The 12,174-nt window shown below is 46.0% G+C and overlaps 5 protein-coding genes across 5 annotated transcripts; 2 read left to right on the top strand and 3 right to left on the bottom strand.

Annotated features, from left to right (window-relative positions):
* Positions 1–1,080: 1,080 nt before the first annotated feature.
* N7517_006416 (zinc-binding alcohol dehydrogenase family protein) lies at positions 1,081–2,229 on the top strand (the record flags this gene model as incomplete). The annotated part of the gene is made up of 2 exons (XM_056724146.1): positions 1,081–1,637; positions 1,698–2,229. 2 exons carry the CDS (start codon positions 1,081–1,083, stop codon positions 2,227–2,229), a joined length of 1,089 nt encoding a protein of 362 aa, XP_056580396.1.
* A 385-nt stretch (positions 2,230–2,614) lies between these two features.
* N7517_006415 (uncharacterized protein) lies at positions 2,615–3,312 on the bottom strand (the record flags this gene model as incomplete). Its single annotated transcript, XM_056724145.1, has 3 exons — positions 2,615–3,109; positions 3,162–3,203; positions 3,259–3,312. 3 exons carry the CDS (start codon positions 3,310–3,312, stop codon positions 2,615–2,617), a joined length of 591 nt encoding a protein of 196 aa, XP_056580395.1.
* Positions 3,313–3,850: 538 nt separating this feature from the next.
* N7517_006414 (Zn(II)2Cys6 transcription factor domain-containing protein) lies at positions 3,851–5,534 on the bottom strand (the record flags this gene model as incomplete). Its single annotated transcript, XM_056724144.1, has 2 exons — positions 3,851–4,969; positions 5,028–5,534. 2 exons carry the CDS (start codon positions 5,532–5,534, stop codon positions 3,851–3,853), a joined length of 1,626 nt encoding a protein of 541 aa, XP_056580394.1.
* Positions 5,535–7,113: 1,579 nt separating this feature from the next.
* Positions 7,114–8,930, bottom strand: N7517_006413 (cytochrome P450; the record flags this gene model as incomplete). Its single annotated transcript, XM_056724143.1, has 5 exons — positions 7,114–7,312; positions 7,371–7,534; positions 7,597–7,681; positions 7,752–7,777; positions 7,839–8,930. The coding sequence occupies 5 exons, from the start codon at positions 8,928–8,930 to the stop codon at positions 7,114–7,116; spliced, it is 1,566 nt and encodes a 521-aa protein (XP_056580393.1).
* A 1,377-nt stretch (positions 8,931–10,307) lies between these two features.
* On the top strand, positions 10,308–11,766 carry N7517_006412 (acyl-CoA dehydrogenase family protein; the record flags this gene model as incomplete). The annotated part of the gene is made up of 3 exons (XM_056724142.1): positions 10,308–10,494; positions 10,543–11,531; positions 11,578–11,766. The coding sequence occupies 3 exons, from the start codon at positions 10,308–10,310 to the stop codon at positions 11,764–11,766; spliced, it is 1,365 nt and encodes a 454-aa protein (XP_056580392.1).
* Positions 11,767–12,174: the final 408 nt, after the last annotated feature.

Below are 12,174 nucleotides of genomic sequence, written 5' to 3'. Positions count from 1 at the left end.
TCTCCACCACCAAGACCCAACAATGCAGTCAGCATCGGGAATTTGAATGACATTTATTTTGATTAACCCCGCCAGCCAATGCCAGGAAGTATTGGTCCTCAGGAGATTATGATTCCAGTTCTTTTGAATTGGACGAATATATTGTTTTATCTCGTAATGGGAATGATCAGATCATGTCGACGGTAGCTTTCTATGCCGTACAAACAAGCTATGATCATTATATTTCCCCTTCTCTATTTTTCTCCAAATTAAAAGTGGACTTCCTTTACTTCACGGTGCATATTTAATGTATTGATTCAGCACAAGTATAAGCAATGCATACGGCGAGCCCACTTCTCTTGATACCTACCACTATATATATCTACTATACTACCGATGAAAGTATATTATGGGATGTATTGAGAGTGGAATATTTTGCAAAGCTGATACTAAGAATTCTCGCGAGGTTAATTCTAATGCTGGTCAATCTCTTTATTCCTGGAACCTGATCCCATACCCATGGACTTCATTTCCACCCCTGTAGCTAACCCCTCAATTGTAATGGAAACAGATAGAATCACAACCTCGGAAGTTGTCTAATGGAAATGATCAACGCAGCCTGGGTTGAAATGTACTCCTGTGATACAACACAATGCATATTATATGCAGGAGAAGGCGTAAGAAAGACCATACTTCACTGGCAGCCCTAATATTGCATTTGTAGGGTGTTACGATTTCTGGTTAGCGTCGGACTAACCCCAGTTCCATGTTATGATCATGAAGAATGAACTATGAATCTGTACAAATAGGAAGTTCTACTTATTCCTGCGGACCCTAGAGTCCAGTTACTACCCCGGGTATATCTCGCCCAATCTTTCCATATGAAGGCAGAGAGGTTGCAACATCGACCAGAGTGGCCGATTTTAAACCCATCAAACAATAAATGCCTAGAAAGTCGAGTGTCTATTTTGGTCTCTTTTTTCGGGTCTTGTCGTGTGATTGTTATCCTTCTCATCTATGTCGTACGGCCGTTCTATATAAATGAGTCTTCCAAGTTTATAAGCAGTTACAATTCTACCAGCATTGTATTACGATCTAAACATGGCATCTCAGGATAAATTACCCTCTACCCAGACCGGAATCATTCAACATGCAGGCGGGATTCTTCAAATCACTCATGGTCTGCCTATCCCAGAACTCGATCCCCATCAAATGTTGGTGAAGACTGCTGCTGTGGCCCTTAACCCGTGTGATTTCAAGATGCCATTGCGGTTCCCGACCCCGGGGCTCTGGGATGGGTGTGACTTTTCAGGTACAGTAGTTGCTGTGGGAAGCAAAGTTGCTGCACAGGGACGATTCCATATTGGAGACCAGGCTTTCGGCGCCGTTCAAGGCTCAAATATGTCAGATCCAACATCGGGAGCCTATTGCGAGTACATTCGAACTGAACCGGATTTTACTTTCCATGTTCCTAAGGGAATGGAGCTAGTCAATGCACCTTCCCTCTCCGGAACCGCAATTGCGACGCTTGGGGTGGCTCTGTTTTGGTCACTTCGATTGCCCGGAACACTACTCACACCCGCCCCCAAGGCGGAGGATGTTCTGGTATACGGCGGTGGTAGCACTATAGGACTACTTGCAATTCAGATGGTGAAGCTGTAAGTAAACCATTTCCTTCCTTTCGCTTTTTGTTCAAGTAACTGATCCATCGTGCTTAGCTGCGGCCACCGGGTAATCACAACATGCTCCCCTCACAACCGCGACTTGGTGACATCCTACGGGGCAGATCTTGTCTTTGACTACAACTCTCCCACTTGTGCTGAAGACATTCGAGCGGCCACAAAAAACACCTTGCGCTATGTCCTCGACCCCTTTGCGGAAGCCAAGACACTGCGAATGTGCTATGCAGCCATCGGTCGTACTGGAGGACGATACTGTGCACTTGAGCAATATCAAGAAAGTCTTTGCTCGCGAAAGACAATCAAGCACGAGCTGGTTATGGGTGGCGCCATCTCTGGACGAGGTGTCGAGCTTCCAGACCCTTACGGTATTCCACCTCAACCAGAGATTGGAGTGTGGGCTCGGTCGTGGTACGTAGAACTCCAAGAATTGATTGAAAATGGGAAGCTTAAACCATGCCCAATTCAAACCATTCCAGGCAGATTTGAAGGAATTTTGGAGGGTTTGGACATGTTGCGAAATGGAAAGGTTTCGGGGAAGAAGCTTCTTGTCCCTATGATAACAACATGAATGGTTGCATTGAGCTTGAGGTCTGAGAGAACCATAGCCGAACTCTTACTATTTGAGAAAATATATGTTTTGATGAATATACATTTTGCCTTGTACTGCTCTCGTTAGTTTGTCGTCGTGATCGAGCTTTCGATTGATTTTTATATCAGCAATTTATCTCGTCGGGTTCCGTTTAGCTATATTTGCTAGGCATTGTTACAGAATTCAGACGTAGAACGCGCCATTATGTCCTATTTGAGGAGAGAAATTGCAATTTATATTAGAATCAAAGGATTATACAAGCGCGTCATTTTAGAAGGATACTGTTAATATTGTTTCCATGGTACCTTCAAGATGCGATTTCCGTTGAAAATATAGAATTATCAACACAGAGAGTAAATGAGATCTAATTTGGGCCATCGTAAACCATCTTCGCAATAACCTTCTTCTCCTCTTTGGTGGTCCTAATGTTTCGAGTGAGATGTTTCTTTCCCTCGAGCTCCTCAAATCCCCAAATCACTTCCGCATCCCACCCCTTTGACGAATTCAGAGCCAATTCTTGAATGACTATGTTGGTCAAGCTAGCTACCTCCACGATTTTGCGGGTGGAGTCTTCTAGGACATGAGATTTGTCGATGAATTCGAGCTGCATTTGAATATCTCCGAAGATAGGCAGCGAAAGGTCTTGCTTGCTTCCATCGACCAGATAACTTCCTTCGCTGTCAAATCCACCTGGATTGACAGTTTGTGTGATACGAAGACTTGTGACTGAGTTCGACTTGTCGGCCAGAACAGAACCTTCATCGCATTTTTCATCTATGCACGTGGAAGTGGTCTGGCAGATTTGCAGGGAAAGGCGGGCGTGCCGCAAGACTTTTCGGACAACCCAAGGTACACCTTGCTATTGTTTCTTAGTAAAGCAAAGCAAATTTCTCCGTTCACTATGCTCTTACCAAGACCATAATTTCATCTGGGTCGGTTGACAGTTTTCGGTTCTGATCATCATATCAAAACTTGTGTCAGGGAACTAATAAAATGGAGATAACATACCAATACCCACGTTCCAGTAAGATCAGGAATGTCTTTGAAATTGGGTGCAGCCATCGTCAAGGGTTCAGATTTGGAAAATAAGTTGGGATGACTATTTTCTTCTTTTTGTGAGATGTATCTCTCTTTGGTTGTGAGACTAATCGTTCCTTTTAACAGTAGAGAATATGCTCTACGTTATCATCCAGGAATCTTTATATAGATTCTAAATCAAGATCGGACTCGGACTCGGTGTCCGAAAATGCAGGGGAAGCTTAGTGCAGGTATCCATTATTGCAAAGACTGGACGGCCCGTCAATACCATGATCTTGGATTGAAAAGAATCGAATGCGATGCGGTTTCCATTCCCAATTCAATATGGCTGGTTGCTCACTCGCGTGGTAGCCGTACATCGTCCTTTGTACACCCAATTTGAAATGATCGTGAGTGTGAGTAAGCAGTATTGAACTCTACCTATCTCAACCTTTCCTTATGTGATCAATACGTTACTATCGTTCTTATTAACTTATAACTTGGTTATTCTACATTGCTAGGTCCTAAAAGCTAGCAAGTAAATCCTTTTAGAAAGCGTCGAGAATAATGATAGACCATATAATTAGATAATGACTGGGTCTTTAACAAGCTGCCGTAAACACTCCATTATTTGCATCAGAGACATCTCACAGGGATCTTGTTCTTGTGCCAGGACAATGTCGCGGATCGATGTTGACCAATCCTTCTGGTGGCCTATTTCTGATGGATCAAACCCTCGATCCTTTTGTGGTTGAGCTGAACTTGGTCGCAATTTAAGTGCCCGGTCAAGTTTGCCCATCATTGTTGCGCTAAACTCAACCAATAATTGAACTTGAGTAATGAGATTTCCATCTAAATGAAACTCCCCGAACCGTACTTTTGGCAACAACAGAATTGTCGCTGCATCAACAGGAGGAATGATGAGAAAGAGCTGGTACAAGCGCATGAAAACAGCGCGATATATGCAAACTAATGAGCAATGTGCCTCCAATATGCCGAGCCACAGCGTTATATCGCATTTCCGGATTGTGGGAGGCATTATTCGATCCGGAGATGTCGTCGCCGTATGATAACCAGAATCATGTGGGGATACTGTGGTGATATCATCATCCAAGCTATTGTCACCAGTGCGCGGAAGGATAAACGAAGAGTCTTCATATCCGCTGTTCTCCGATTCAGATCGTTGTGGAGCAAGTGTAGCATCCAAGCTCTCTTCCGGTGTACCACACGAAGAGCGAACAATTGCCAAAAGCCACGACGAGTGATCAAGCAGGCGATATATTGGAAGGTCGAGTGTTTCAATTGACAAATTAGAATTTTCGTAGAAAAGGGATGAAGATTCCAGTGGCATTGATCCAGTCTCGAACAGCTCCAAACCATCAAGAAGTCCCATTTTCAATCTCAAGAGACTCCTGCGAATATCCTGCGTAGAGTAGAGAGCTTCATGGCTTGTTTTCATTGGGAGAGGATTGCTTGTAGTCGGAAGGGTTGTGTGATTTACCCACGCAGGATCCGGCAGGTCCTTTACTGCAAAGAGGGATTGGTTTTCGCCGTAGTTGAGATGCTTAGGTTCAAAATGCTGAGAGATTGCCACCTCAGTAGCCTGACTGGCGCCTGGTGGAGCATCACTAGTAAAAATAGAGGGAAAACAAGAATTTGTCTCGTAAGGATATAGTTGATCCGATGGTATCCAATCGGGAGGCTATAGTGGTTGACAGTCAGTAGCTGAATGGCGTTATTCCCCTTCGGGTTTGGCTTACCAAGTTATACGCATCGCTTGACCAGTTTGGCTGATGATGACCCCATGGCTCAACAGGAGGCATGATTTTTCCAAAGTCTAGGGGCATATTAAACCCAATGTCCCCTGAGGATGGAAGGAAATTGCCTTCAGGAGAAACTGGCATTGACGCTACTCCTCCCCAGTAGTGATGCTCTTTCATATTGTGCCTTGCTGAGATTGCGGTTGGAGAATGCAATGACTTCTTCACTCTTGGGCCGGATAATTTGTGAAGAATAGACATCGATTCATGCCTTTGATTGAATCTTTGGCTCTCACGGTCATCTCGGGCAACTTGACTCTGCCCATGGTTTGAGGGTAGGATGACCGGTGCAGGCTGGTTTATACTTGTGATACATATTTCTTGGGCCTTAAGGCATCGCTCACAAGACATGCCGTTCATATGATCGCGCTCGCATCGCAATTTCTGCCCGCGACAACGATCACAAGCAGACCGACGGGAGTGTCGGTAATTGTGGGTTGGATGCATTTTAAGCATCACAATATAATCAAAAAAACAATATTCGTTATGGCTGCGGACAATTGCACAGATAGAGAATCGTTGAGAAGCTACCAAGGGCAAATATGTACTTTGTTCTTGCACTGGAACTGGATGCAATACAGCAACCTATCAATTGGCTCGAACCATTCCCATGAGCACATCTAAACAGACTTCAGGCTCGAGGAAACATAGTTCTATTCGAAATTAGATCCAGGGAAAAAGGCCAGGAAAGCGCGTGGTTTGGTATCACCGCGCCTGTATACCTCTCCCTTGGAACATGATCCATAACATTCTTGGAGATGACCCTACATGGTGATTCGTTGGGTACTCTCAATTTTGCATGTCTAATTTTCAGGTGTGACAAGTTCTAAGGTCATAGCAACTTAAAGCTTTCACAACATGTGTATCGACATGCGGACATGCAGACAGAAGTTCAAGGGTATTTTCATCGCATCCATGAACTGAAGGCTGATCCCCAGAGTCCTGGTACGAGGTGCATCAGGATTCATGGAAGATGTTACACCATGCTCGAATGGGAGCAATTTATGAGAGAGCATATCTGCTGTGATACAAAGGAGGTGAATATTGTCTCACATAGCGCTGTATCTGAAACGTGAGGTCCATTTCAAGGTGAATGACCAAAAAGGTGAGACGCTTACAGTCCTTTGGCCCGCGTTGAACCCCAAGGAGGAAATGGCTATCACCGGCTTTTGAGATTAAATAAAAAATAATACAAGATCTAATCTCAAAGACACAGGCCATAGCCGGTTGGTTGGAGATATTACCATATAGTGTAGGCATTTGAGGCGGGCTTGACGCCACGAAGCTAAACCTATGCCTAAAAATTATCATCCATGCATAGACTACAATAAAAAATTCCACTTAAAACCCAATAGGGAGTTAATAACTCTGATTTGGAAGATCGCAGATTATGTTAAGCCCGAGGCCGGAGGTTCGGAGAATTAGGGTGATCTGGCGATCCTAGGACCCAGCTGAGAACCTTCCGGCTTGTCGGTTCTGGCCCGTGAGGTTTTCTTTTTTTTTCCCCTGCTGGATTTCATATTTTGCCTCCACATCCTGAAATCCACCGATTACGGAGTATTTTGTTACCAACCGTCGAGGGGCGGAGAATGCAAACCAAAGTAAGGGGTTGAAAGCCTGACCACGCGCCCCTGGCCAGAGCGCGGCTGGTTTTCGAACCTTGGAAATATCGATCGATCATAGGAGGGCAAATAATATATGTATAATTCAAGGACGGACATATCCACTTCCATTTCTATTCTTGTCGTGTAGATCCCCCATGCGCTTTACGTTTGAGATCAAAAAGCCGATGACATACATGGTTTACATCGAGGCTGGTAGCCGCTTATATCCCTGATTTGCACCTAATCTATCCGCTAGACCAGCCCCAGATGAGAAAGATCCATCAGAGGGTTTTGGAATTTTGGCGTAACTTGTATGATTGCAATGAGCTAGCCTTCGGTAGCACTCTTCTACTCCACTTGTTCATGGCGCTCGCTTAGAATCGGACAAGTATTCACCAATAGAGAACAAAACCAAAGAGCCTTCATAGGGACTTTTCACTCTGACCAGGATGTCCATTCACACCCTTTATCATAACGCGAACGCCCTGACTTCCTTTGCGCGGTTGACCAACAAACAGATCTCTTGCAGTTCGAACATCATCCACTGTAGTCTCGTAGAGCTCCATCTCAAATTCCCGGAAAATGGTGGCGATTGCTAAAATAATCTCCGCACGTGCGAGGCTAGTCAAAAGATGTTAGTACACAATTGAAATTGAACACTCAGAGGATATCCACATACGGGATGCCAATGCACTGTCTTGATCCCTTGCTAAAAGAAACCAGATACTTTTCGAGGCCTTTTCTCTTCGCTGGGTCCATCCATCGCTCTGGAACAAAGCTGTGCGCGTCTGGGAAAATATCTTCATCGTGGTGGATAAATAGGCCGGTCATCCCGACATTTGTCTGGTGTATATCGTCAAAACAGGACCGGAGAAACAACAAACAAGTGGATAAAAATAGCTTACCCCAGGAGGAATGACCCAGTCCTTGTAAATCATGACTTGATCTGGAGAGCTGCGTTGAAGCCTTGTTCCTACAGCGTTGGTGATTCTTCATGAATGTTAGATAGACAAATAGTAAAGTAGCCCCAGCGGAGCTAAAAGACAAAAGTTTTACATACCTTAGGCCCTCCAGCATAACAGAAGTCTACTATATTGTCAGATATTTGGCATTTCATAAGCTCGACACTGCGAATGGAGAAACTTACAAGGTACGGCATAGCTTCGTATTCTACCAACGTCGCTGTTCCATCGGGGTCAAGTCGGTTGAGCTCGTCCCGTAGCCTTTGTAGCTTGTCTGGGTTGTTAAGTAGATGGAAGGTGAGTGTCGCCAAATTCTTCGCAGTTGTTTCTCCTCCTGCCGAGATGACAGTGAAAACCTCTTGACTCAAACGGCCGGCTGCCTTCTCCTCCGAGGGAAGCTTGCTGTCTAGCAACGCGTGAAACAATGTACCTTTCGGCACACTAGCCTTATCATCTGTCAAATTCCCATCCGCGGCTTGACTCTCAATGACCAATTTCGCTAGTCGTAAACTTTCGAGTCTCTGATCAACCACCAGGCTGATGTGAGGATTGATAATCATAACCAGCCACCGTGGAAGCAGCTCGAACAGGGTGAAGACCCAGCGAAACTGTTTGAATTGAGTTCCGACCCGCACGATTGCCTCAATCGTCTTCGACCACTGTGGTGTGAAATCAGGGTCATCCAAATAATGGAACGATTCACCCATAGTATATTCCGCAACTACGTCTGTCGTGTAGGCATTGAACGCATGATAAATATGCAGCGGTGTATTTCTCCCCTTCCAATCTCGCATTCCTTTGGACAGTTTATCAATCATTCTGCGGATCATAGGCTCCAAGTGTCGAATCCGCTGCTGAGAAAAGAATGGGTTCATAGGTTGTCGACGTATCCGATGGCGGCGGTGATCGACTGTTCCGAAAGAAGAGGCCGGTGCCCCAAACATGCCAGTCAAATGTATGTATTTGTCCCTCGGTGTATCCCGAGAGTATAAGACTTCATAGTACTCTGGATCGTCGATGTGCAGTTCAAAGGGACTGATTCTCACAATGGGGCCGTATTTGCGATGCATCTCAGCGATTCGAAAAGTGTACTGGCCTTCGAGGAACGAATCGTAGTAGAACTCATACCACATTGTCAAACCGGCCAGTTTTGGTCCAGGAAAATGAGCAATTGGTGAGAACCATAGCCGATACGCTGTCAACCACACTCCATAGGTAACTCCAACCACGGCAATGGCCACGATGGGCTGTGCGATAACCGCATTCCACAATTCCATTGTCCGTGAATTTGGGGAGAGAGGAAAACAGATTGTGGCCGAGAAAAGACGCAAAAAGAGCCATTCTTCTAGTTCACGGTCGGCGGTCGTTTCACACCTTCTTGAATTCTCGCCCCACACCTGTCAAGAAGTACAAAGTACAAAGTACATTGTGCAACTAGGCCATCTAAATGCAAAACGGTGATTGGAAGCCATACTGTCGGTAACATGCCGCGTGCACCCTTTGTGGATGGAAAAGGAGCAAAATAAGAACATCTAGGGCCCCGTGCAGTTGCAATCTTCTGCGTCCTATCGCGGCACATCCGTGACAAGAGAAATAGCCGATCATAAGGTCAGTAGGTCGCTCGTGGGTCTGAACGATGCGTCCAGAGTTCAGGATCATCCATTTCACTTCTTAGAAAAGGTTCGGATTAGTGACTTCCAAGCCCCATTTGAGGGCACGGTGCCTCGGTGGAACCTTCACGGATCCATCCCATCCCATCCCCGAGGGACAAAGCGTTAAGACTACCGACAGCTGAAGACCCAGGAGTTAAGAGAATAATGATGATGGTATACACTAATGGAAGGGAGTTGTTCGCATCTTCATCCCGCTGTATTGCCTTCAAAGTGAATTGGCAGAGATGCCGTGATGAAGTTAGGGTGACATTTCCCAATTGGGAATAGCGGGAACTGTCAAAAAAGGAGAACCCACAGACAACGCCTTTGTCCAAAGTTCAAACTCGGAAACTCTCACAAAGAGGAATATCATTGATGCTTAGCGGAAATGCGGTCCCCTACTCCGTACTGAATCATGAGCCACGAGATACGCTCAGAACCTTAAGCATGGCACCTCCTTCGCTGATACGCACGGCACAATCACAGCAAATAAGCAGCCGTGTAAACAAATCCTAAGTGCACGGTACTTCTCCCAAAATGTCGTAGGAGGTAAGATAGGGGGATTCCACACGAATCCCCCGTTCACGGGTCGTAGTCATTTATGTCATATTACACACCACTCATCTCCATCAAACAGGTTTGATTCCGCCAACCACTCGTATTTCAAGATGATGCACATCCTAGATTTTTTTTGGAATCGTGCAAGCCTCTGCAGGGGCAGGGTTAGGAGGGAGGCGCCGGAAACAAGTCCCGTCCCCTCGGCATTTTCTTAGCTCCCGTGCTTCCGTGCCAGGGTTGTCTAGCATTCGTAGGGGGGTTTTCTTTCCACAGCTTGTCCCCATCTGCAAAGTAAAAACGTGGTAAATTCTTGTGCAGACATGCTCGGGTATTCAACGGAGATATGCGTGATCGCCGAGGTCCGAATGCGGGGAAACCGTGGATTTCATACTTGCTAATGGATGTAGGTAGCCTGCAAGACCTACCATTGTCGGTAACCACGTCATGAATTTCGACTTGCCAGTAGATCTCAAAGCTCATTTAGAATCAATAGATTCTTTTATTCACTCAACTATTCTCCCATTGCAACATTTCGAGGATAATAATCGCTTCTTCGATCACCGTCGTGAGTATGCACGGACCGAGTGGGAAAATAATGGGAATCCACGAAAGGAATGGGAAGAGTTATTAGGTCAGTTTAACAAAGTTGATAGATGGGCATGGCTAATATAGACGGCAGGTAAGGCGCGTAATCTCGCTGACTCCTCGGGCTTTTATCGATTCGCTCTTCCCAAGATCTATGGGGGAAACTCACACCCAGATGCGAACTTATGGATGTCCGCCATTCGCTATCACTTGGCCTCGAATCCTGTGTACGGTGGTGGTTTGGGACTGGCCAATGATTTACAGAATGAGCATAGCATCGTTGGAAATTTCCCGGATGTTTTGATGCTCCACCATTTTGGCAATCAACAACAAAAAGATACCTTGATTCCTGCACGTCTGCGAGGAGAGTTCCGAACGACATTCGGTCTTACTGAGCCTGACCACGGAAGTGATGCAACATTCATGTCTACTAGCGCTCGTCAAATTCGGGGAGGGTTTGAAATCACGGGGATAAAGAAGTGGCAGACAGGGGCGCATCACTGTACCCACTTTCTCATATTTGCGCGAACATCTGGCCAAGCAGGATCATCACAAGGCATTACTGCATTTTTAGTTCCTCGTGACACAAAAGGGGTTCGCATCGTTAGTTATGAGTGGACATTGAACATGCCCACCGACCACGCAACAGTGGAACTGGATAGTGTATGGGTTCCCGGATCGGCGGTTTTGGGATCGGTCGACCAGGGACTAGCCATCGCCCAAACATTTGTGCATGAGAATAGAATTCGTCAAGCAGCCAGCTCCTGCGGGGCGGCACGATACTGCCTGGACCGAAGCATCGAGCGCGCACGGGCACGGAAGATATGGGGAGAGGGGAAGACTCTGGCTGATAATCAGGCTATTCAGTTCCCGGTCGTTGAATTGATGACACAAGTGGAGATGTTGCGACTGTTTATCTTGAAGACAAGCTGGGAGATGGATCGTATTGTCGCGGAGTGCCAGTCGTCTGAAACCCAGCGGCCGCCGTGGGTTGAAATTGAGCGCCGTCTTTCCGATCAGGTGGCCATGTGTAACTTCTGGGCAAATCGATTATGCTGTCAAGCTGCCGACCGAGCAATTCAGGTATGTGCACACCCGGCTGATTGCTGTGACATGACTAATCGATCAGATTCACGGGGGCGATGGATACTCTCGCCACCACCCCTTTGAGCATATATATCGTCATTTCCGTCGATATCGCATCACGGAAGGCGCAGAGGAGATCCAGATGCGCAAGATTGGGGCATACATATTTGGATTTGCTGGCCCAAAGAAAAAGGACATGGAAAATGTTGGGACCTCGAAGGCCAAGATTTGATCTGACCCCTGACCGAGTTAAGGTCGGGACCAGACCAGTCTGACAGAAGTGCGACCAAAACCGCATCAACATCCTACCTAGTCACTGGAATTAAATTACGTAGTGCTAGGGTAGGTGACATGGCTGTTTCAGATGAGATTTCGGGTAGAATTTTCCGTAAACACAAATATAAACTCGCTCTAAGTTGGGGGGTTGATATTGGAGCCTTATGGCCTGGTATCTCAGGCTTTAGAATGACGTTGAGTTTGGCCCTAGTTATTGCCTGACTTTCCAGGCCGTAATTTTCAATTCTCCCGAGCTTTTCCCGTTATGGAAGTTGTACAACATTGTACAGTGTGGAATATTGTATGACCTATACCACCTAAGCTTTTGATGAATATATACGATGTGCGCATTGTAGCTTGATCA

The sequence above is a fragment of the Penicillium concentricum genome, assembly GCF_028827145.1.
Source record: "Penicillium concentricum strain IBT 3081 chromosome Unknown utg000002l_segment0_segment0, whole genome shotgun sequence".
NCBI lineage: Eukaryota > Fungi > Ascomycota > Eurotiomycetes > Eurotiales > Aspergillaceae > Penicillium > Penicillium concentricum.
The sequence above is the reverse complement of the archived record's forward strand: the minus strand, read 5'-3'. Positions and strand labels throughout refer to the sequence as shown.